The sequence below is a fragment of the Myotis brandtii genome, unplaced genomic scaffold, assembly GCF_000412655.1.
Source record: "Myotis brandtii unplaced genomic scaffold, ASM41265v1 scaffold250, whole genome shotgun sequence".
Taxonomy (NCBI): domain Eukaryota; kingdom Metazoa; phylum Chordata; class Mammalia; order Chiroptera; family Vespertilionidae; genus Myotis; species Myotis brandtii.
Genome location: NW_005359478.1, coordinates 3,536,874 through 3,562,211, shown reverse-complemented (window position 1 = coordinate 3,562,211; position 25,338 = coordinate 3,536,874). Strand labels below are relative to the sequence as shown.

The 25,338-nt window shown below is 36.2% G+C and overlaps 1 protein-coding gene across 1 annotated transcript in view; it reads left to right on the top strand.

The window, feature by feature from the left end:
* Positions 1-22,654, top strand: part of KIFAP3 (kinesin-associated protein 3) — a 112,748-nt gene extending 90,094 nt beyond the window's left edge. The window contains exon 20 of the mRNA XM_005867725.2: positions 21,186-22,654. Coding sequence (XP_005867787.1) covers positions 21,186-21,294 — 109 coding nt within the window. The 3' untranslated portion in view covers positions 21,295-22,654. The remainder of the gene's footprint in view (positions 1-21,185) is intronic.
* The last annotated feature ends 2,684 nt before the right edge of the window (positions 22,655-25,338 follow it).

The following is a 25,338-nucleotide window of genomic DNA, read 5'->3' as shown; positions in this document are numbered from 1 at the left end:
GGTAAAAATAGATACATTTAGTAATATATATTTACTTAATATAAAATTCTTAACTTTTTTAAGAGTTGACCACAGACATTTTATAGTTTGCTTCTTCCTTATTGAAAATTCTTTTTTTGATAAAAAAAACATTATTCACCTGTGATGTTTTGATAACATAAAATTGAGTACATCACTGCCATATCTGTAATTTCAGTAGTGAAAGTCTACAGTATGTTTGGAACATGTAGTCATTCCATTTATATTCATTTACATGTATGAAAACATTAGGACAACAGATTATTTGATTTAATCTTAATGTGTAAATATATTTTTATTTTAAGACAAAACTATTATCAATCAATATACAAAATTAAAAAACAAAAACTTACTGAATGCTTATGCAAGATACTTAGACATTTTATTTCCTCTTTGTTCATGATTTGCATAGGTCTCTAATACTTGTTCTCAGCTGTACTTAGTTTGGGAGATTTGCAAGTGTTGCTTCTCTGTTTTAATGAAAGTTTGTTAAACCATGATTAAAACACATAGAGTACAACCTCTTTATAGGAACAGTAGGATTAAGTAACAAGACAGTATTCTGTTTACTTTTAAAAGTTGCTCTGTTTCAGAGTATATTATTTCATCTGAAAATATCCAGATCTCTGAAATTTTTATTACAATTGTATTTGGTTATCCAAATAACATTGTTTTTAATGTAAGTAAAATATATATTTCAAATTCAGTAATAAGTGCTATACCTAGGTATAATCAATAGAAATAATTTTAAGTTCTTTCCACCTTCATCAGTATTAACCAATCAGAAATGAGTGGTAAAATTTCTTGAAATGAATAAAACCATTCATAAAAAATAATACTAAATGACAGGGAAAATTATATCTAAGGTAATGAAGTGGTCATTTTACTCAAACTTGGGGGATAGTGAAAACAGGAAAACAAGAATGGCAATAGACCTATAACACAGTTCTGATGAGAAAATCAAACCAATGCAAATAAATGATTTTCACACTATAAGACTCTTGTTCTAACATAATCCTTATATCAAATTGCATTTTTCTTTCTAAATACTCCCATAGAAATTCTGCCAGTTCCTTTTTTTATTATTTCAGAAGATGGACTGTCTTAGGAACTTTCTAAAAGTTTCAAAGAATAAAATGTTTAAGGCTTTTTTTGGTCTAAATCTAAGTATACAAAGACTAATACTAGCAACTTTCATTTAACTAGCATTTATATCTCATTTGATCCTCAACAAGTGTGTGAGTTAGATAAGGCAAAGAATAGTATTGTCCCTGTTTTAACAAATGTAGAAATTAAGTCTAAGGGATTTTTAAGGGACAAGCCCCAAACCAGATAGCTAATAAATAGTGAAGCCTTTAAGTTTGGCAAGAGCCAGCACTCTTAGTATTACACCATTACTGCCTCCAAATGGCAAGCCATTATCTTTGTCTCACAGTGAACTGTGCTTAGAAACTTTCAAAGTAAATGTTATTACAATTCAGAGTAAGATATGTAGGTCTCATTGTACAACACAACATGTTTATCTATTTTGCTTTAATACATTTGACACAATTTACTGCAAATTGGTGCTTCAAATTATAAGAAAGTTGCTACAAATTATTAATACCTTAATTAGTTTGCTACTATTAATTTGTCCTAAGTAATTAAGTCATAAAGTCCTCTACAGATTAATACAGTTGTATAAACAAATTCGGATGAAATGAGTGGGATAATCTCAGTCTAGAAGGGTTAATGTCTCATGCAAATAGTTTATTTAGCTAATTAACTAATGTCAGTATATATATATGATACTATTATTTTACACCTGTAAATGAATCCTTATATTAGTCTTATTTGTTTACTTTTTATTGAGACACCTTCTTTGTAGTCTTGAAATCACAAGAAACGTTGGTTCTACTGTTAGAACACTAATGATTTGCATTTCCCAAGGAGAATTGAATTAGGTTTTATTAGCAAATTGGGCCTATAACTTTAAGGCCAAATTTTATTAGATTATCACACATCAGCATTAGCAAATTATAAACTTTACTGAAATATAGAAATAGAAGCCAAAAATCAAGGCTTAGAATTCTGGAAACTTCAGAAGATGTTTTATCCTAGAGAAATTATACTACTGACTTGGGAAAATAATTTTAAGTGATTTATTTTCCTTTGAAATTTAGAAGGAATAGAAGTTGGCGACAGAGCTGCCCTCATAAAGTTTGTGTTAATTTTCAATCTGGTGATCTGAGCAGAGTTTTTGGAGGCATGCATGTTGGCTGTATATAAAGTCCAAAGGTGCTCCCAAAGAAAACCAGATTTAAAATCGAATTTATTATCACTTTCTTAGGACTTCATTTAGGAGAAGAAATTCAGCATAACTTAGTCTATAAACAGAAAAGTAATCTGAATATGACTAAATCCTATAAAAATGTTAACACATTAATTACGGTGTAGCTTTGTACTAGAAGAAATGACATGGGAATTAATCCAGTCGTGACTGAGAAGTTAATTATATCACCACCATTAAGAGCAATTATCTCGTGTTAAAGTTCATACATTTTTATATGTATTAATTGCATTTTTGTTGGCTGTACAGATATATAAAAATTAGTTGTAAATTTAAATGGAAAGAAAATAGAAAGTCCTTCAGCAAAGATGACTGCTTTTATAACATATTTGACCTATGGAATGCTCTTATTTTCAAAAAAATATGAGGTGGTTTTTTTTTAAGGGAATAGTATGCAAATTACCATTATAATGGCTTGCTTAATCACATGCTAATGATAAGATCCAAATTGTAAGCAATTTGATTGATAAGCACCACCACCCATCCAAGAAAATAAGAGAGGAAAAGAGAGCATGTCATCTTTTATTTCCTTTAAGTCTGGATTCAATGATACTGAGCTTACTCCTAAACTAGGGGATATTTTCTAATTTAAGGTTGATTTATTCTGGCCCGTCTGTGTTTTGATTGATTTAACAATGTGATTTAAGTATTTATGAACAATTTTAAAATTTTTATGTTAGAAATGTTAAACCAAATATTTTTTCTCAAATATTTTTTGAAAAAACAGATGAAACTTAGAGCCTAAAGGTTTTTAAATGTAATATTAATTAATTCCCATATTCTCCATAGTCCTTCCAGATGTGCCATTACCAAATAGCTCAGTTCTCACATATGAGCCATGTGGGTTCTGTAAACTGATTTGCACTTATTTTGAATAGGAATTATACAGATTGTTGATGAATTATTAAAGTTAATGTATTGCCAAATAAATCTAAGAGCAAAATATTAAACTGTAGTAAATGAGAAAGGAATGTGTAAATGAAGACCTGCCTGCTTTAATAAGTTTAGCAGTTACCTTCTCAGTTTCAACCAAAAGAAAAAAGTTTCTATTTTTTTGTTTTGTTATTGTGTTAAAAAAAAAGGGGGGGGGGGGTCTATAAAACTGCTTGCAGCAGTATCTAAGACAAAAACAAGGAAATATAATGTTCTAAACTCAGCCGGTCCAAACCACTTGAGCTGCTATGACAGCTCATAAAACAGAGTAGTTTTTAACTGGGCTCTGTTTTACATTGCCAAAGTGAATTTTCCTTGCAGGAAGTAGCCAGAGGGTTTATTTAGTTTCCAGTCCATGGCTTTGATCTTTCTGTACTGTCACATCTCGGGTTACATAGCTCTTTTTCACTGCAGTAAATCTGCAACAGTTAATGAGAATAAAATTTCCTCCTCCTTACTGATCACATGCTGTTAAATGCCAAACCACAGCCAACTGCATATTTGCAGAGTTTCAGCTACAATGTATGAAAATGGTGCAGTCGGTTTAATCTTGTCGTCTTTGTAATTCATTTTATTGGGCTTGCTTGCTTTTTAAGTGACCTACTTTATCAAGTAAGTGGTTAAAAGGCCCAACGTGGGAGAAAGATTTAGAATGTTAACAAACAGAGGAGAAAGGTGTGCATGTGTTGAGGAGGTGGATTGAGGGAGTCGTGCGCATGCAACGTATACTCGCATTAAGATTCAAAGTGGGTCTACGTTAGTGCTTTTGAAAGACCAGGCCATTCGTTCTCTTCAAATAAAATTAACTAGTTTGTCAAGTCTTTGATTGTGTTGTATGTTCAGTTTCAACATAAATTTGCACTTAGTATTTATTTAATAAGTCAGAACATTATTTTTAACTTTTGATTAAAGAGTCCATATTATTTCATGGAATTTAAAGAATTTCAAAAAAACTTGATCTCTACATTATAAGAGCTATTCTTAAAGTAAAAGTAGCATTGTTATAAGCAAGCACTGAAGCATCCTATCAAAAGGGGCTGTATACACATTGGAAATATTATAAATATTTGTAAAATAAATCGAAGGATTTTAAAGCAAACTATTTTATACACCATTAAACATATGTATCTTCATGCTGAATTACAATAAAATCTCATATTTTTATTTGCTTTTTTGCTACAATTAGACCTTATGATTGAGGAATTATTTGATTCAATTAATATATGTTGTTAAATTTATTTTTCACTTACACCTTTTTTCTTTTTTTATTGTCTTATTTTGTGGTTGGTAACTGGAACTTATCTCCGTCCAGAAATTCACTCTTAGAAGGCCATTTTAGATGATAGCCATTGATAAATATATTCTAGTAATATTATACACTTATATAGATCATAATAACATATAAATATGAAGTATTATAAAATAAAATATATAAAAGAAATAAATCAGTTCTAGTTTTTCACCATTGAAGTCACACATTATCTTATTGCCATCTGATTCCACAGAAGAAATCACTTATATTCTCATAAAAATCAAAATGTTGGGTATAAATTAATCCTATATAATAAAAGGCTAATATGCAAATTGATTGAAGTCACACATTATCTTATTGCCATCTGATTCCACAGAAGAAATCACTTATATTCTCATAAAAATCAAAATGTTGGGTATAAATTAATCCTCCTATATAATAAAAGGCTAATATGCAAATTGTCCCTTCAGGAGTTCAACTGACCGGGAGTTCGACTGCTCGCTATGATGTGAGCTGACCACCAGGGGCTGGCGCGGAACAAAGGAAGGCCCTAGCTAGCATCCAGCAGCCAGGGAAGGAAGGCCCCGGCCAGCAGCCAGAAGGCCCTGATCGGCCCTGTTCGCCGGCCAGGCCTAGGGACCCTCCCCGTGCACAAATTTCATGCACCAGGCCTCTAGTAGTATATAAAACCCATTTATTGATTTAAATAACTATCATAAGAACAATAACTAAAATTACATTGAAATTTAGGATAATATTTCTAAATTTATCAAGATTTCCTGATAAAACAGAGGACTCACTTGGAGAAGTGCCTATTTTTAGTTACCCCAATGAGAAAAGAGTGACTTGAAAATTTTAAAAGACAGAGAGGTGCAGTACTACCCTGGGTCTTTTCGGAATGTGTTAAATATAATGTAGAAATGTTGAACTTTAAAATAAGCCAGTCTATGTGTACTTAAACTGAAACATCATCGTTTCCATGTGGAAGAAAATGGTAGAGGCTAACACAAAATTTTAGACTCTGTATCTGGGGTAGGGTGGGGGCGCTGTTCTGTAGTTTGCTTCTTCATTTTTCTGTAACATTAAATCTGTCAGACCATTAGTCTATAATCCATCCAATGTTCTGGATTTGAAAGTCCACAAAAAATTTCTGCACAGAATAAACATTAATTTTGTTAAGTTTTCATTATTCTTCAAAAAAATAAGCAAAAATGCTCAAAAAAACGTTTGTTTCTGGAACATGAACTGTCCAGTCCAGTTTTAAATGAAATTACTGGAAAGAATTAGAAACAATTCAGGCTTCAATGTCGTATAGACTTAATCTTTATCCTAATTCAGTTACTTGAAATGTTCTCTAAAATAATTTCAATTCCTCCTACAATCTGAGATCTGTTGATTAATAATAATGATGACAATTATTGAAATACTAGAGGCCCACTGCACAAAATTCATTCACAGGTAGGATCCCTAGGCCTGGCTGGCAATCAGGGCCAATCAGGGCCTTCCAGCTGCTGGGCCAGGGCCTTCCTTCCCCAGCTGCCAGCTGCCGGCTGGGGCCTTCCTTCGTTCCTTGCCACCCCCTGGTTGTCAGTGCACGTCATACGGAGCAATCGAACTCCTGGTCTCGCAGTCGAACTCCCGAGGGGACACTTTGCATATTAGCCATATATATATACACCTTGAGTGCCAGGCAGTATGCTAATTGCTATTTATTACATCCCTCCCTATCTAATACAATCTTCACAACAGCTCAGGCAAGGAGCCATTCATAGTAAGAAAACTGAAGCTTATCAAGTTAAGCAACTTGCCCACAGTTATCTTCCTGCTACCCAATGTCTACTTCTATTCCTACCCATCTTTCTCCCTCTGTTACACTGAAGAAAGTGGCCTTTTTGCGTAGTCCAGCCAGTCCATATTGCTCGGGCCCCATCCCTGTTGTTTCTCAAGGATTTCTTTGCTGTCATCTCTCTTCCCTTCTACTGGATCATTTTGTCATCTTATGAACGTTATCTGGAATCTCCAAAGTTAAACTCACATTGGCCCCACATCACATTCCAACTACTGCCCATTTCTCACTTCCCATCATACATGCTTCTCAAAAGACTCCTCTTCACTCTTCACTTTCCCGTCTTGTCAGGATTGCCAGTGGTCTTCACGTCGCCACATCCAGTGGGCCTTCCTTGTCCTTCATTCTCAGCAGTGTCTGGGTCCTGCTTTGTGAAACTTCCCTTTTGTATTATTTTCTATATGGACAACTCAAGTATCTCAGCTCAGGTATCACTCCCTCAAGAGCCTTTTCCTGACAAAACTATCAAAGAAGCTCCTTCCCCATCCTCTAATTTCTGTCTGTGTTAGCACCCCCGTCATTTAGTCATTTATTTATCTACCTTCTTCCACAAGAGGTTAGTCTCCAGAAGACCAAGAACTTTGTTGTATTCAAAGTTGTGCCTGCAGTGTCTGGCACAGTAGGTTCTCAATAGATGTTTGTTTAATAAATGAGTTATAAGGGTCACAGCCAGTGTTCAAACACTTATGTGTCTTCCTCTATTTCCTGGGCTGTATTTTATTTTCAATGTTAATTTTTTTAACAGTGTCTTAAATTTATATATAATCTTTACTATTTCAGCATCCTTTCAAATGTACAATGTATAGTACATGGTGGAGCAAAAGTAGCTTTACAGTTGTTCATATAGAAAATAATATAATAATTGACAAATAATAATACAAGAATAAACAGTTTCATGTATTCACACTGTAAACCTACTTTTGCCCCATCCTGTATTTATTATAGACTCAAGATATATATATACACACACACATGCACATATATAGTATTATATGCTTATATTACAACATTGTTGGTAGGAACCTATGCTATGTGGGAAATTTTTTAATAACATATAAGATCAAAATGTCTTTTAAATTGCAGTATTTTATGTAGATGAAGATGCATGCCTTCATAGTTAAAATTGAGTTAAGAAGTTCTTAGTACACATGTATTATGCTACAACATATCTCATTGAAGTACTTCTCATATATATATGTATACACACATATACACACACAAACACACATGAGAAGTACTTACCTTACCGAATATCAGCATTCTTTATCATTAAAAAAAATTATTATTGGGAAAAGAAACTTTTAATGTCCCAGTATTAACCAGTTTTACATTTTTCATTATCAAATAGCCTATGTTCTGTAGAAATAAATTATATGCTATACTTAAAATGAATAAAGAGTTTCCTTAACCGTATTTTTTTCCTATTACTGGGTCTTAACTAATGACCTGTTAGTAACTAGTAAATCAGAAGGATAGCATATGTGCTGTTGGAGATTGTCATTTCCAAAAGGTATTTTAACTGCTAAAGTTTCTGTGATGACAAATTAAATTAACTTTATAGAATATAAAATAAAGATGTAATCAAGGTAAGGATGTGCGTTTAATGTTTTCTTTTAACACTTAATGTTTTCTTTATGTAGTAACCTTTCTAACTGACAAGGACTTGGATGGGCCCCAGGGATACAGAAACAATTCTTTTTCCCTTAAGAAACTTATAGTTCAGGATTAAAATGTAATTATTTGAGATGACTTAAAGCATAATTATTATTCCTTATTTCAACTTTCTCTTTTTGAAAATATTTAAGATTCATAGTATTATTTGGCTTAGAAAAGGAATTAAGGAATCAATACTAAGTACTTTGTCAGCTTTGGGACATCAGTGGTCTTGTAACTGGACAACCAAGGGGTCCGGGCTGCCTGTCACTACTTCAGCCAGTTAAGCAGAGACAGAGTTGACTCATATATGAGCATTTATTCCAATGATGCCGGCAGTGTGGGAGAGCAGCAGGTCATCCACAGAAATCTGCTCCGCACCCTACATAAGCCAGCTGCTTTTGTTGGGTAGAAGGGACAAAGATTACATGGGCAAGTAGGAATTACAGGTATGGGAAAGTGGGCATGGTTTAATCATTACAGATTACAAGTCATGAGGACTCGGGGGAGTCACAGAGAGTGGGCGCCTTCAGGCGCCCCGGGACCAGATTACAGGTAATAGGGGGTTTTAAAGATCAGGTGCCTTCAGGACTAGGTGCCAGGCGGTTGTAAACCTGTCCATAATGATAGGCAGTTCTCAGAAGAAGGATGGACTGCATTCCAATGTTAGCTCTCAAGTCCTAGGGCGTTTATCTCCCAGCCAGGTTAGAATGTGCTTTCTGTAATCAGAACAGAACCATCATGGTTAACAGAGCATGATTAATATTTCTTATAATTGTAGCTGGTCCCAAATATTTTATTTCTGCCCTTAACAGTCTTCTACATGTTCCTGCCTACTTTTGTGTTATTCCAACACCTTGATTAAATGTGCGTGCATGCATATGAGTATTACAATGAAATAAACATCTTAAACAGTTCTGAATTGTCCTTAATCTTAAGAGGACACAAAGTCAATCATCTTTGGAAAAGAATGCCATGCTATGTTAAATGATAAACACTGGGGTTTTGTTTTTTTTTTCATTTTATGCCTATCAGTGCAATTTTTTAAATTTTTTTTATTGATTTCAGAGAGGAAGGGAGAGGGAGAGAGAGATCGAAACATCAATGATGAGAGAGAATCATTGGTTGGCTGCCTCCTGCACGCCCCCTACTGGGGATCAAGCCCGCAACTCAGGCATGTGCCCTTCACCGGAATCAAACCTGAGACCCTTCAGTCCACGGGCTGACACTCTATCCACTGAGCCAAACCAGCTAGGGCACAGTGCAATTTTTGACAAAGAATCGCATTATCATTGAAATACACTTCCTGAATTACATAGGTTGTTTAATAAAATACTGCATTGTGATGGTAAGTCACTAGAATTTTTATACAACAGTAAATTCTTCATTATAACAGTAAGCTCTTTGGAAGGATGAGTCCAGAAGGCAACTCATTGTGGCTTTGTACTAGAGATAAAAACACATCTGTGTCCTTCAAAACATAATTTGAATAACCATGAGATTTGAGGAAAGCTGCTATATCATTGAGTTTATTGTAAATGTTGATTTTGTTGGTGCTTCCCATCTCAAAAACAAAGATATATTGAATAGAAACTTTCCATTTTATAAAGGAAGGGAGGGAGGGAATAGCTAGTGATGAATCCTCAAAACATTTTATAGAGTTTTAGATTACAAAGATTTGTTCAAATGGATCTGGTTTTCTCATTTTAAACACAATAAACCTCCATTGATGATTATTTGAAAATGGAGACGATGTCTGGAGTTAAGGGGATTAATTATGGACTATAGTTTCGTAGATTTTACCTGTAGGAATTTTAGGTCAATATACAGTCTTTCAGTAGTAGCCCAAGTCACTTGGTAATCTCTTAACTACTTAGTGCTTTCACCAATTAAACAGAACTCAGAGCTATTTCAAAGAGACAAGTGTGGCTCTATAATAGAATCTAATTTCAAATGCTATTTGTTTTTATATTCTAGAAGAATATTAGTAATTTTCTAAACTTTGTACTTATGTTATTAAAGTGAATTATTGGCCATTATAAATTCTATGTATGTCTATGCCAGTTTTTATGTAAAAGCTACATATTTCTATGGCCTCATTTTAGACTAGTGAGGCACAATGGCACAATCAACAAATGCTTTTTATGCCCTTGATTAAGTTAAAGATTAAAGTCTTTTTAATAGATTTATAAACAGGAGCATAATTAATGACTTCTTGAATATCTTCTCTTTTGTGAACATAAGTCGGCATCCTATCTCATGTCATGTAACATACACACACATAACACACATATTTTAAGCCTTTTTTTTGTTTATCTTTACCTAAAGTTGATACATCCCACTTTTTCAGATATTCTTTCCTTTTCAGGGTTTTCCAGCCAAAATGAATGCACCTTCATATTGGCCGGTCAGAAATTAAAAGGCAAAAGCAATCTTAAAAATGAATCCAAATTGGTGTGGACAGTATCGAGTGGCTAATTTAGAGCCCCTCAAATGAGAAAGGAGAGGTGGCCACGGCTTCTAGGAGCATAGTTAGGCAAGTAAATTTTTAAATTGCAACTGTAACTTAAAATTACATCTTTTCAAATTGATACAAGAAACCCATAAAGCTGTGTTTACATGGGTATTAAAACTTCATGCTGAGATAGCTTTGAGGTGGTAAATGAACAGGAATTCTTAAAAGTCTCTAAAACATTTTTTAAAGGTTTTTGGGTTTTAAGGACTTTATAAATATTGAATTATTATAATTAACTTATTCTCTGTATACACAAAGAAGAAAAAGAAACTATTACAATTTATTACTGTTGCAACTTGCCTATTTCTCTCAAAGTCTGGGAGAGGGAAGTACTGTTTGCCATCAGCAAGTGGGTACCATAATCATTTAAAATAAATCAGTTTGTAATCTTTCCTCATTCTGCATGCTTGAAATAACTAGTATAGATATACAATTGACCCTTGAACAATGCAGGGGTTAGGGGCACCAATCTCCAAGGCAGTCAAAAATCTGCATATAACTACAGTCAGCCCTGCACATATGCAGGTTCCCACCGGGAATTTATCCTTGAACAAAACAGTTCCAACGTGCTGGTCCATTGAAAAATGCCTGTGACCAATCCGCGCAGTTCAGACCCGTGTCGTTCAAGGGTCAAGGCACCTGTGTGTGTTTGAAATTCCACCTAAAACCCTGTTCTGCCCTTAATCTCAAGAATGTACTCTGCATTCCCATCTCCAAGGAGAGTTCTCCTCACCCTTGCCCAGCTTTGCTTATAAGTCCCAGTTTGTTGGGTTGTCACAACCCCAAGACAATGAACATCCCAAAATGAAAATACCCCACTCCAAGTACTTCTGTGCCCTTTTCAAAGAGAAGCCAACACTATAGCAGTCAACCTGGGAACAGGAGTGTGTGCAAGGTGAGAAGTGATGATTTCTGTGAAATAACCAAAAACCTTGCCCTTGATCAGCTACTTTCAAAGTAAAATCACTGAATATAAAAGATGAGAAAGAAAGAGTATTTTTCATCGCTAAAGGTGTTGTACCGTTTGCATTAGTCATAACACAGAATCCCACTTATACAAGCCATCCACTCTCGCTATGGTAAAAGGAAGGTATGATTGGCTGTGGCATTATTTTGGTGCAACAACAATTAGTCGTCTGTGCATAGGCATAACTCTCTATGAATTATGTAAGAGCCCCGGGAGGCCAAGCAAAAAGCATGCATGAGAAGTGTGCCAGGTATGATAAGGATCTTTTCACTCTCTAGATTATATGGCAGGAGCCAGGACTTCCTAGGTATTTTTAGGGAAGGTTCTATTATTTTCATATGTCAGAACAATAACAACACCAACTGTATAAGAGTCACCATCCTGTTCTTGTAAGAGACTTGGAAATATAATCTCAAGGCAGACATGTTAAAAGGGATAGCCGTTATTCTTATTTTACAAAAATAATCATGACAAAGAAAGTTACAGATATAGACTGAAAGAAGTTATCAGTAGAGACAGAAATCTTATTCAGGTATTGTTTCTGAAGTCATTACACCCAACTGACTTTTAAAAATTCAGGAGTTAAGTTCATATTTAAATTAATGTTGTTGAATTTAATAAACATTAGCCTTAGATAGATGTAAGTAGAAAATGAATTCACCTTGGGATGGTTTGTTTGTTCATTTATTTTATTGTTTTTGCAGATCCATAATGTAGCATTTTCTCAAGGACCAAGAGAACTTGTAAAATGTAAGAGTGGAGGTTTACTTTAGTACCTATTCTTCCAGTGCCACATGCAGTGTTGGTTCACTGCACAGTATACTGAGGTTCTGAATGCTCTAGAGCAGTGATGGCGAACCTTTTGAGCTCGGCGTGTCAGCATTTTGAAAAACCCTAACTTAACTCTGGTGCCGTGTCACATATAGAAATTTTTAGATATTTGCAACCATAGTAAAACAAAGACTTATATTTTTGATATTTATTTTATATATTTAAATGCCATTTAACAAAGAAAAATCAACCAAAAAAATGAGTTCGCGTGTCACCTCTGACAGACGTGTCAGAGGTTCGCCATCTCTGCTCTAGAGGGCACCATGTAGCTATGAAATATTTATCTGGCGGTGCTGATTACTGAAATGACTGAGTTAGTGACTGAAAGCATTTACATCACACTGTCCAATACAGAGGTTTAAAATGTTATCATAACCCAAGGAAATGCTTTTTTGTTGTACTAGTATATTTGATAGCATAAACTTAGAATCAGAATTTCAAACTTTCATGCTTTGCTGTTTTAAATCATACACTTTTAATTTGTTTAAATACTATTTCTATTATCCATTCTTGTACCCGCAATTTTGGAAATATGTTACTTAGTTTGATTTAGCTACAAACAAGTCTTAACTTTTCAACCACCATTTTATTTTTATCAGCCAAAGGTAATTTGTAGAATATTTAATCTAAATATTGAGACAAGTAAATGAATAAGTAGACATGACATAAATTGGAAACTTTACATTAAGCTTCTTATATTTGATAAGACTTTCGAGTTTTTTTTACAACAAACATTTATCCCCCTCTTATGTAAGATAATTAAAGAAAGTGAAAAGTTTCAAAACTATCTCGAAATATTCCTAAAATATGTTATTTATTTAAGCACTTTGGAAACAAGGTTTTAACAGAAGCTTAACCATAATTTTCCATTTATGAGAGACTGGTATGTCAGTAGGGGTGGTGTGCACGTTAGGTAGCCATATTACCTCATTGACTATGTCCATATGTCAGGTTGCTGTGTTTTATGAAGAAAGATACAGTCCATTTTGTTACAGTACTCATGATAATTTTAGATTCTCTTCCATCTCTTGAACTTGTTTATTTTGATAGTGCATTATCACTTTAAGATTCTGGTTGGTGCTTAAATTACAGTAACTGGAGGTCATTATTCATATTTTAACTGGACTCAAAAGTTTTTAGTACCAGCATTAACTTTTGAATTATGCTCAAGGTCTTAGACTTTACAGCATGTTTAGTTTCTTTTCATTTCTTATTCGTATTTTTCAGTACCTAATAGTCTCCGGCTCCCACCTCCAACAAGAACTCTCCTTTCTGTTCAACATCAGAAACATTTTCCTCTTTGGCATGTGCTTTCTAGTTCCCCAAGCAGTAGAAGCAAATTGGAAAGTGCAGCTGTCATTCTCGGAAGGTCATAGATCACACTGGCAGCCTGAGTAATCCAAGAGGTTTTAAGTATCATAGCACTGAGTTTAAAGTGAAATTCGCTCTGACAGGGCTGGCAGGCCAATAGGAAAAAGAAATATTTGTGCTTGGAGAAGTGCATATGTAGAGACCAAGGGTATAACTGATGGCTGGAAGTGATTTCAGTCTAAAAAAACAAATCATTAAGAGAGTGCATAGGGGTAAAATACACAGTTCATATTTTAAAGAGTCTCAAAATGAACCAGCAACTAAGGTTAGCATTACAGAGTAATTAGCTGCGGTGTTCGGGCTTTAACTCACTCAGTACCAGACAGGACAGTTAAACCATCACTGTGAAAACATTGCTACTTACATTATAGTCTGTATGTTAAGCCTACAGCAGTCATTTTTGTACCTTAAAAAACCAAGGTATTATGACAGATTATATAAATGTTGAAGCAGTAACAGACAAACAGTTATTCAAAGGAGGTGCTAATGACTCAGTTTATTGACCTAGGGGTTACTTAAGCAGCACAGTGAGCTCCCCGCACGTTTGGTGGTGTGAAATGAGGCATTGCTTGATATTACATAACTGCCAGCGTCAGCAGCCTTGTGCTTCATTGAAAAGGTGGAAGTTAAAGATACCTTCATTAAAAGATTGCTGTAAAAAGTTGGAGACCATTATAAATTGGAGTAAATATTCACATCAGCTTGATAACCACATCTGACAGCTTCCACCAGGCATCTATTAGGGTATTTTTTCTGTTAATTGCTGCAAATAAGGAAAAAGAAAACATCTTCTAATGGCTCAGTTGTTTCTTCTAAATCCTTGTTCTCTTCAAGAAAGCCAATTTTGAGTTCAGGAATATAAAGCTTATAAATTCTTTCCTTGAATATGCAGAGCAGATAAAAAGTGTAAAATGGAAAGGTACTTCCAGCAAGATGGTAGACTGAGCTGTCTTGGAAGGGCATCCTCCCATATAAATGCATAGAAAAGGTGGGTGAAATAGAACAAAAATTTATAATTCATGGCCAAGTTCACAAAAATTCACAAAGATAGGAAACACCCCCAGTGACACACATGCACACAAGAAAGAATCACGCACAAGAATACTGAATTGGATATAGGTTTTGTGGTATATAGGAGGGTGGCATTGAATTCCCTATATAAAGTTGGAAACTTCGGTTGAAAGGAGATCTCCTGGTTTTAATTCATCAGCTCGCTCCATATACATGAGTGGGTTCAGAATTTAGACTGTATAGTATAACTGAGGGAACCCCAAATCCAGAAATTATTAAAATTGCTTCGGGACAGTGAAATCAGCAGGGCCTTGAAATTATGAGCAAATACAGAACATCTCTGTAGAAATATTTCCAAGCTCAAGGGCCAACAGATAGGCAAAAAATAAATAAATAAACCTGAACTTGAACACAAAAAATTACAGCACTCATAAGGAAATGACCGTCATGAAGAAGAATTGTCAGATGGAACAGTAAGAGTCAGGATGCCCAAGAATAGCATTAATAGTGAGGCTATAAAATGTAGGAAAAGTAAAAGGATAGAAAACTTAATGCAGTATTTGTATAATATGAAAAGATACCAACTGTAATATCTCCACATTAAAATAGACCCTGGAGATGGTTAAATAACAAATTAAGATGTATAATGAAAGAAGTGTAAATTGAATGATATTACAGGAGCATCAATAAAATAGATTTTCTTTCATTTGGAATAAGTTCATGACTATTTTACACATGCTTCCCTCATTAGTACAGATTAGTTTTTCTCAGAAGCAGCTTAGTAACTAAATTAAAAGGATCTGTCAATGGTACTTTTCCCATCAGAACCGACATATGTCTTTTTTTTTTTTAAGTAAATTCCACATGAGTACTTTAAACACAACTTCTCACTACTCATATCATTTGTCCCTGATTTTGTGGGGAAATATTACTTAGCTTAATTTCACTAAAAATATGATTCTTTAGTATTCTTAGGCATTTAGTTTTAAAATAAAAGGAAAATTGATAATCACACATATAAAAAATTAAAAGAAAACTAAATGGATAATTACAGCTAAACTTGATATATATTAGTGAAGCTTATTAAAAGACTGCTTACCTGCTCATTTTCTCAATAATACAAAGGCTCAAGTCCAAAGTAATAAGTAACACCTTCGAGCAACCCAAAATATATATTACATATAAATTTGTAGGAATGAGACGCTGTCGACAGTTCAATGAACATAACAGAAGCCATTCTACAACAGTAGTACCTTAGCATGCATGTACATTACATTTTTCAGTGTCCAAGACAGCGTTTTCCTAGCCTTTTCATAGGCCCTAGTTACAGCACTTTGCATATGCCTGATATTCCTATTTAGCTCTAGGTAAATTATTTCACACTTACAAAATGAAGACATCAATTATATCAGAGAGCAATGTAAACCACATTTTGTCGAAGGTAAATAGCTGAAAATTTTAAATTTTATAAAGCTTGCTTTCTAACTTTGCAAAAGGGCAATACTCAGTGATAAGACAAGCCCTCCATCTAGTGGTTGGTCTGAAAATTACGAACGTTTAGATCTTGATTTAGTAATACTATATCACTATACAAACATTAGGTAAAATTTTATAGGCATTGTCTCATTTGATCAACACTTCTCTTGTGACTATAATAATAAAAGGATAATATGCTAATTAGACCAGACAGCTGAACGACCTTCCGGACGAAGCTGTGGCGGGGGCCAAGGCAGAGGCGGTTAGGAGCATCAGGCAGGCAGGCGAGCAGTTAGGGGCGATCAGGCAGGCAGGCAAGTGGTTAGGGGTGATCAGGCAGGCAGGGGGAGCAGTTAGGGGCAATCAAGCAGGCAGGCGAGTGGTTAGGGGCGATCAGGCAGGCAGGCCGAGTGGTTAGGAGCCAGCGGTTCTAGATTGCGAGAGGAATGTCTGACTGCCAGTTTAAGCCCGATCCCGCAGGAAGTGGGCCTAAACCAGCAGTCGGACATCCCCCGAGGGGTCCCAGATTGTGAGAGGGTGGAGGCCGGGCTGAGGGACACCCCCCCTTCTCTGTGCATGAATTTGTGCAGCGGGCCTCTAGTATATAAGAATGTCAAGAAAAAATGTTCGCTTCTGCCAGAACAATCCAGCCCTTTCTATTGAATACAGAGGCAAACTACTGATTTCATCTACATGGAATACCACAGCCTCTAGTTATTGCATGAAGCATATTCCCATATTAAAGGGGCAAAATTTGTTTTGTTCCCAATTAACTATAACTTCTAAAATTTTCAGCCAATTTTTATATTCTTTCCCTTGATTCTCAGTTCCCAAATAGTAATAGTAAACCATACACATTTTAAAAGAAAAAAAATAGTATTTTTTTGGTTTGAAATATAGCATATTTTATCATTGTTTTTCTGCCAGTGTCTCTCCCGGCTCTCATTAATGACTTCACGTGTGGACAGCCATAATATGCTCTTAAATGTTCCCCATGCTCTTGCCTCTCAACGCCTTTTGTTACCACAATTATCCCTCTAAAGAACAGAAGTAAATTGTTCCCCTTCTTAAAAACCATGACTACTCTCACATATTAGAGAGCAAATGTAATGGTAAAGATTTTAGAGACCATATCATGAGGAAAGATTAATCAGGAGTTGTAAAATAGATATTAAAGAAGAATAAGACTTCTCATGTGGCTCCAGAGGGTAAATCTAGGACTAATAGAAGCAGATCTCAGAGCGGTGTAACAAGGAACTTCCTAACCGTCTGACGTGGCATGAACTGCCTCCACAGTGGAGTGAGACCTGCATTTCAGGGGTGTTCCCACGAGAATGGGATAGACACTGTTAAGGATGCTGTTGTGGATGAAAGTGTAGACTATAGCTGATTTCTGGAAATGTGTCCAACAAAGATTCTGTGAAAGAGAACATGGCTGGAAATTTTCTTTTGTAGCATACACTGATATATTCACTATTTACTCTGCATTCATTTTGCTTACTTGGGAATTTCAAAGAAGGAAAAAAAGTCTTGTATTGCTTTTATCTAATTTTAATAAAATAACCATAATACTTTTCACTTATGCAGCACTTTTCATCCAAGGATTTCAAAGTGCTTTACAAACATGCACTAATTAAACCTCCCAAACAGCCAGAGGTAGGTGGCTTTCCTCCCTTTCTTTGGGAATGTCAACTCTGGCCCAAAGTTCAGTGAGAGCGTCCGAGGGCCTGGGGCTGCTCCCCGGCTGCTGTCCCCGTGTACTGTGCTGCATGTGATGCGTCACCTGTCATGTCTGGGTCCCCCTCCCCCCATCATCTCGAGTTTAGAATTCTAATGAATGCTGTTAAAAATTTATTTGAAGCCTTGCTAATATTACAGGAAATTGAGTCTCCTGCTTGCTGAATGCTAATAAGAGCTCTAAGTGTTTTTATAAAGTAAAACCTAGGTGTAGTTTTTATATTTGTTTTTGGATTTTAAATATAAATGTTTTGTTTATGAAGAATTTGTCATTTTCCTGTCTGGGTACCCCAAAATCTTGGCTCTTGGATCATAAAACTTAATAGCAGGTGGGGTTGGAGCCCTCACCTTTCCTAGTTGTCTTTTCACAACAAATAGTAACCATTTTCATTTAACCAAAATTATATATTTTCAAGAAGAGATCTTGCATTTTGGTATTTTTTTAATTTAAAGTTCCAGAGTATGATATCTAGACCTGAGGATGCAGGTCAAATGACACTATATTACTAGTCCTGGAAAGGAAGAGTGGTCTAGTTGTACTTATTCTGATCTAAAGGGACACACTGCTTCTGTGTGTAGATCAGCAGTACCAGGACGAGGACATGCACATGCAGACACACACATGCAGTGCGGGATTAAGGTACCGTATAAACAGCCAACTACACGCACTTACCTGAAGCAGAACAGTCACACCGGCAAGGGCAGGTGCACATCTCACAGGTTCGTCTTCCTTGGTTCTCAGGGTCCCTTGTGAGAGCGTGCAAGTGCCTTTCATACTGTTGACTCCCATGGGAGAAAGAGTAAATAAATGTCCACATGTCCCAAAAGAATAGAGGTGGCTTCAAATTTTCCTCCTCCTATGGAAAATCAAGACATTTTGTCCTTGACATTGTACTACACAGAGATGTCTCCATGTAAACAGGAAACCTGCAGGCTCAGAAACAAACTCATCAGTTCTAGGTTACGTCTTACTTTCACTGACTGGGTGCAAATTCTTACCAGCAATGTGACTGACATTTCAAAAAAACATAATACCCACCTGTCTCCTTACTATGGAAAGAAAAAACATCAGGCAAATCAGGTGTCTGTTTATTCTTTACCCGTTAGCAAGCCCCATGAGGAAACAGTGATCAGAAGTTTGCCTGTTGGTCATAGAAAGAAAAAAATGGAAGGTTTTGCAGTTTGAATGTATAATGACCTCAGCTTCTCAGAGCCTTTATTGAGGCTCCTTCCTCACTGAGGACAAGCCTGTCAGAGCAGTCAGGTGTTGTTAGAGGTTCCCCCAAGAAATTGCTTGGGTTGGTTCTACCAGCATTGCCTCAGGAGCTTGTGGGCAAACTGCCTTCTGAAGCTCCTCCCCCTCCTTTAGATAGAATCAGTCATATTGTCACGGTTCTGTGAGAGGTTCAGTGTTCAAGGTGCTTTTGTACAATTCTTCACTGATCTGCTGTGTGCTTCTCATTTCCAAGTTCTTGAAAGAGATCTCACCACAGCCCCTAGATTGAGAAACAAAGACAACATTAAGTTGAGTTTAACCTAAGTCTGCTGCTGCTTGGCCTCAGAAGAGATGCTAAAATATGTAGGGAGTGGCATAAGTACAAAGATGAAACAGGAAGGAGTTGAAAGCCACAGCTATCCCATCACTCTTTATATGGTGGGGAGTTGTTCAGATACATATTTGTTAGCCTTAGTGCTTCAGGGGAAAAATTTCTACAGCAATTTTCCTCTGATTCCAAAATGATAACAGATACAGCTGAGCTCATGGACTCCACTAGTTTCTGAGACATCTTTAAAAGCTGCCTTTAGACTAGTATTTCTCTTCATCATAAAATTTAACCTTCCCATAGGACCAAGGTAGAGGGGGCGTGCTAATATTTTGCCATTGTAAGATAAAATTCAAACTTAAAAATTTCAATCAACTTTCAGAAATTATAGATGGAGCCCAAAAGTTTGACTTATCCAGCATCACTCATTATAAATGCTAACCTAGACTTACGTTTCAGAAATTCCATTCCCCTGGGAGGTAGATGCACATGACTAATATGCCCTATATGTATTATGACTCTACATTTAGCTCTAAGTCCTATCCCAGTACACACACACACACACACACACACACACACACACACATATTTAAAACCTTGATATTTTAAATTATAAAGTGTTTTCATCTCATTTTGAGCTGTGAGAGTAAGTTAGTGGCTATTTGGATATATTGTTTCATCATATTGAGATTTAGCTTATAAGAGAAAAGTATTTTCCATCTAATAACATGATCTTAAATCATTCAAATATATTTATTTTTTCAGAGCTTACATTTCTGCATTATAAACCCTTTCCTTTTACTGGAAACGAGCTCGCTGGCGTTCACTGCATGAGCTGTGCATGAGCATGTTGCAGCTGCCATGTCTGCCTGGCAAAGCTCGTGATTTTGCTAAGTGTTGGGTAATTCTCTGAACCTTAAAAGGTGCTCTGGAGAACAGATTCTCTTCTAAATAGTCTACTAATGGATGAATAATTTGTTTAAGGTAGTATTCAAAGTCATCCATTATCAAGTTATTTTTATAACTGAAGGTTATCTTTGGACTTCTATTTCCATGGAATAAATTGAATCAAAATGTATAATTAACTTTCTGTTACTCAAACATGTACTACTAAGTAAATGTTTGCACTGAGGAGTCCGAAGAAGGATTGCAGATCCAATCTGGCTCACTTTGAAATCCTATAAAATGTCCTGTCTTCTTCCTTTACTCACATGCTTAGTGTGCCATTTGGCCCTAAGTGAAAATCAAACTGCTGTCCTTATAACAGTGGATCAGTCCTACATCTTCAGATGAAGGAGATCTCAATAGAAACAGCAAAACTCATTTTTCTACAGTTGTAGCATTCCCTCGCATTGTATTTCTGATCATTGCTAGCATGTAAAATCTTTTCATATTCTGGCATAAAAGCCATATATGCATGTAATTTATTGACACTTTTCTGATCTGTCCTCCTCTTTATCTTTAATGGTTTTACCCTGATAACAGTGGTTCCCAACATTTTTAACGCACATCATTAGAAGTGAATATTTATCATTTACATTTTATGGCTGTATTGGTTTTTTTAAAGGATTGGTAATATCCACATCAATCACTTCCACTACTAGGAAGAGAATCTTGAAGGTGTAAAGTTCCAGGCCTCTTACTTGACCTGCATGGTGGGTGTGTGATAAAAAATATAACATATTTCTTTTTCTCTTTCTAGCCTTGGAATGGATGGCTTTGGCCAGCCCATTGGCATTCTTGGACGCCCAGCCACAGCGTATGGATTCCGCCCTGATGAACCTTACTACTATGGCTACGGATCTCGATAAAGTCGTCCCTTTCCATATGTGCTCTTAGCTTAGAAGAAACCTGTGTGGGTTGGGTTGACTTGTAATATTGAGCTAATAATGCATGTTGATGCTATTGCAGGTCTGTGCTTGTTTTTTATTGTTTCATGTTGTTAGCTGCAGGTTAACTGCAACCCTATGTCCCCTGTTAAGTAGAGTGAATGCTTGACACTGTTCATCATCAAGCCATATTTTGATGCTGGATAACATTTCCCTTGAGACTCAGAAGTGGATGCTGAAAAGCAACTAGACTGGAAAACAAACACTACATTATGTACATTAAGTGACTAATTTAATTTCTATTAAAAAGAAACATAAAGTACAAATGAATTAGAGAAAGTCATGTGTTTCTATTTAATGTGTTTCATTAGGAGTTACATGCTTATATAGGGTGCATATGAATTTTATTTTTCCCTGCCTCTTTTCCCCCCTTGTAAACTCTTGAGTATTTCATGTGGCATATGCTTCCCTGAAAATTTATAAAAAGACGTCACCTTTTTATTCCATGCCATGTGCCTGAAAGGTTGCTTCCCAGAGTAATTAACTATGAGTTTTCAATTAACAATGGAACATATGCCGTATGTTGTTGTATATGAGTATAGTCTCTTCAACCATTTGCATTCATGTCTTTCTGATTTTAATATAGAAAGTCTGGGACATCTATTAGTATGCATGAAACTAGATTAGTATTGGGCTTTTAAATTTTATGATTTGTGAAATTTAAAGTATGGAAAAGCTAATTTTCCTCTCTTGAGGAAAATTAAGAACAATATTTTGCTCACTAAGATACTTGTTTCCCATTTGTTCACTTGTTGTTATAAGATAGATTTAGGTAGTAAGAAATGGAAAGACTTTATAATTAATCATGAGTTTTAAAAATAGCTCAATGTTATAATGCTTAAAATTTACTTAAGCAAGTAAAATAGCAATAATCTGTAGCTATTTCCTTGAGCACTTGCTGTGGAAGGAATTATGTAAGGCTTTGAAGGGAATGCATAGATCAAAGACAACTTCTGTCCTTGAGTTTTAGATCTCATTGATCTACTGCACTATTTATTGTCTTGATTTATATTTAAGGAACAGTAGAGCTGGAAAGAGCCTTTGAAATAACTCAGTCTATCTACCTATTTGAGAAACCAATCACATAAAAATGTTCAATATAATCAACAGTTTTTTAAACTACTGCTTATATCTAAGAATATGATACTTCTGAGGGAATATGTAACTCTGAAATATGATTTGTGTCTTTGAACTTACAACCTAATTGATCTTTCTGAAAACTTACATTTGTCTTAGTTTCTATTTCAATCATAGAATATTAAAACTGGAAAAGGCCCTAAAAGCAACCCTGTCAGATTCTTTCAGTTGAAAAAACTGTGGCCAGGAGAAATGAAATGATTTGCCCAAGCTTATCTATTTGGCCAGTGACATAATCTGTCTCCCTGCTTCCAACCCAGTAACCTCACCATTAAGCATTTTGCCTTGTTATTTGTCATATGTACAAAGATTAAATACACATAATAAGTGACATTAATAGAAAGACAAAGCAAACATGCTAAAGCTTAACTTCCCACATATAATTTCACAGTGATTTAGGAAGAACATCATATGAAGTATCTAACACAGTAAGTACTAAACACGTGTTAGTTATTCTTACTACATTAACTTGTTTCATTTCTTTCATAGAATTTACATTAGCTGAACTTATCTTTGTTCATTTGTATGCTTACTGTCTCTCTGTCCCCCTAGCCCCCAAGATGTGAGGTCTGTTGAGAGCAGGGAAGTTGTTTTGTGCTGGTGTCTCCCTTGTCTGTAGAGTGGAAGCTGGCGCACAGTGAGTCCTTCACAATGAACAAGGAGCGAATGTCAGGGAAAATGTAGAGTCATTTAGCTCAGTTCCAGATCCACAGACAGTAGCAATAGTTAAACATTAGTGTGGGGCAGGCATTTTGAAAAACTAAAATAACATTCCTAGGACTACAGTACTAGCCCATCTTCAACCCCTTAAACAAAAAGGGGGGGAGCTTTATTTGGGCCCCTCAAACAGCCCACTTTTCTGTAATGATTGTTCCTTCTTTTCTTAGTGGTCAGCACAATGCATGGCACAGAAAGGGTGTGTGTTAAATACCTGTGGAATAAACATAGTCTGTAACATAAGGTTACAAGTTCTAGAACATTTATAGTGTCTAAAACACAGGGCAATCTTTCTTATAGCAACATGGGTGTCACGAGGTCTGTGGTTGACTTTAAATTTTCTCAGCATAGGCAGTGTGAAGTTCTCTGTGGTTTAATTGGTTCCAGGTATACCATAGAGGCAGCTAGCATTCTAGTAATCAGAACGCACACTCCAGGAGTAGCTAGTAGCATCATACCAGAAAGGCCACGTTCCAGAGATGGAGCTACAAATACTTTAACCACCTTGATCTCTGAAGACACCAGATGTTTTAACTAATTATCGTAGTATCAGAAATGGGTTTTTATTGGCAAAATTAACATCTTATAGTCACAATGTACATTAGAAATGAGGTCTAAAAAGAATTCAAGATAGGTGATTTGTTCAACATATTTTAGAAAAGGTTCTGTACTCCTGAATAAACAGTGTCTAAACATTCAAGGAGACCTCCACCTATGGAGATGCCATCTGAGGCCTCGTCCTAGCTCTGTCACTGGTCTCGAAGATTTCTGGTTGCCAGATGCTGATGCTGACGACCACGATGATAACAATCCTGCCCCCCAGCAGTGGTACCTCTGCTGCTCAACTTTCTAGTGCAAAGTGATGGTCGGGCCTCTAGAACTGTGCTCTCCAACATGGTAATCACCAACCATGTGTGACCACTGAGCATGAAAATATGGCTAGTCCAAATTCTAAAAAATAAACTTCAGTTTTGAAGATAGTACAAAATGTAAAGAATCTCAATTTTTCATATCGAGTGCATGTGGAAATGACAGTCTTCTTGGATCTACTTAGTTAAAACAATATTAAAATTACCTTCATTCTGTTTTTAATGTGGCTACTAGAAAATTTAAAATTACCTATGTGACTCAAATTCTATTTCTATAGGGCAGCACTGACCTAGTACACAACTCGGCCTTCATCAAACTATTAGGACAGATTAAATGCTATTTGTGTCTGCCTCCTTCTAAGTATTTAATACATTTCTGAATAAGGGGCAACATTTAGTCTGCTAGTTTCTTTCACTTAACTTGAAGAAACTGTGGGCTCCTTTATCTAAAAGTTTCAGCTACTGTTATCGACTAGAAAGAACCTAAACGTTTTAGATGATGGGATGCTTTGGGTCAGCTGTCATCTGTGAAGTTGTAGACGCCTTGAGTAGGAGTGATGATGACCACGACCCTGCAGATGACAACAGGGAAAATAGATCGTATTTACACCGAGTCATGTAGTTTTAAAACTATTACGTACATTCACTTTATTCTCACAACAGCCTATTAAGTAGAAAACATTAATATTCATTACAGGTCCTACAGTGCCCATTTGACTCCTTACTGAATTACGTGTAACTTCAGACTTCCCTGTGCAGAGCTCAGCCACCGTTCCAATGCACCACTTCGGCCACGCGGCTCGGCCAATCAGAGCTGCGGCGCTCGTGACGTCACCCCAATCGCCAGCCCCCCCTTCTTTCCGCTCCGCCCCTTTGCTATTTGTTAGAAGCGACTGGGGGCCATTTTTGATTCGGGCGGAAATCAAATGAAAACACAGGGTCAAAAGCCTGAACGTTACTATCAAGACGAACTTGCGTATTTAACGCCAGAGCTAATGGAGGAGCCCTGTTCACAGCCCAACAGGCTGCTGGGCGCGGTGAGGGAGTGGCAGGTGGGCACGGCGCCCACACTCAAGATGGCGCCGGCCTGAGCGTCGGCGGGTCGCAGGCTGGCATTCTGTCCGGCTTCCGGATCCGTCTCTATGGTGGCGGAGGGACCAGACCCCCGAAGACTGTGGGTGTAGTGGCCGGAGCCTCACGGGGGAGGCGAGGGTGGTTGGTGCCAACTGGGGGCGAAGAGGGA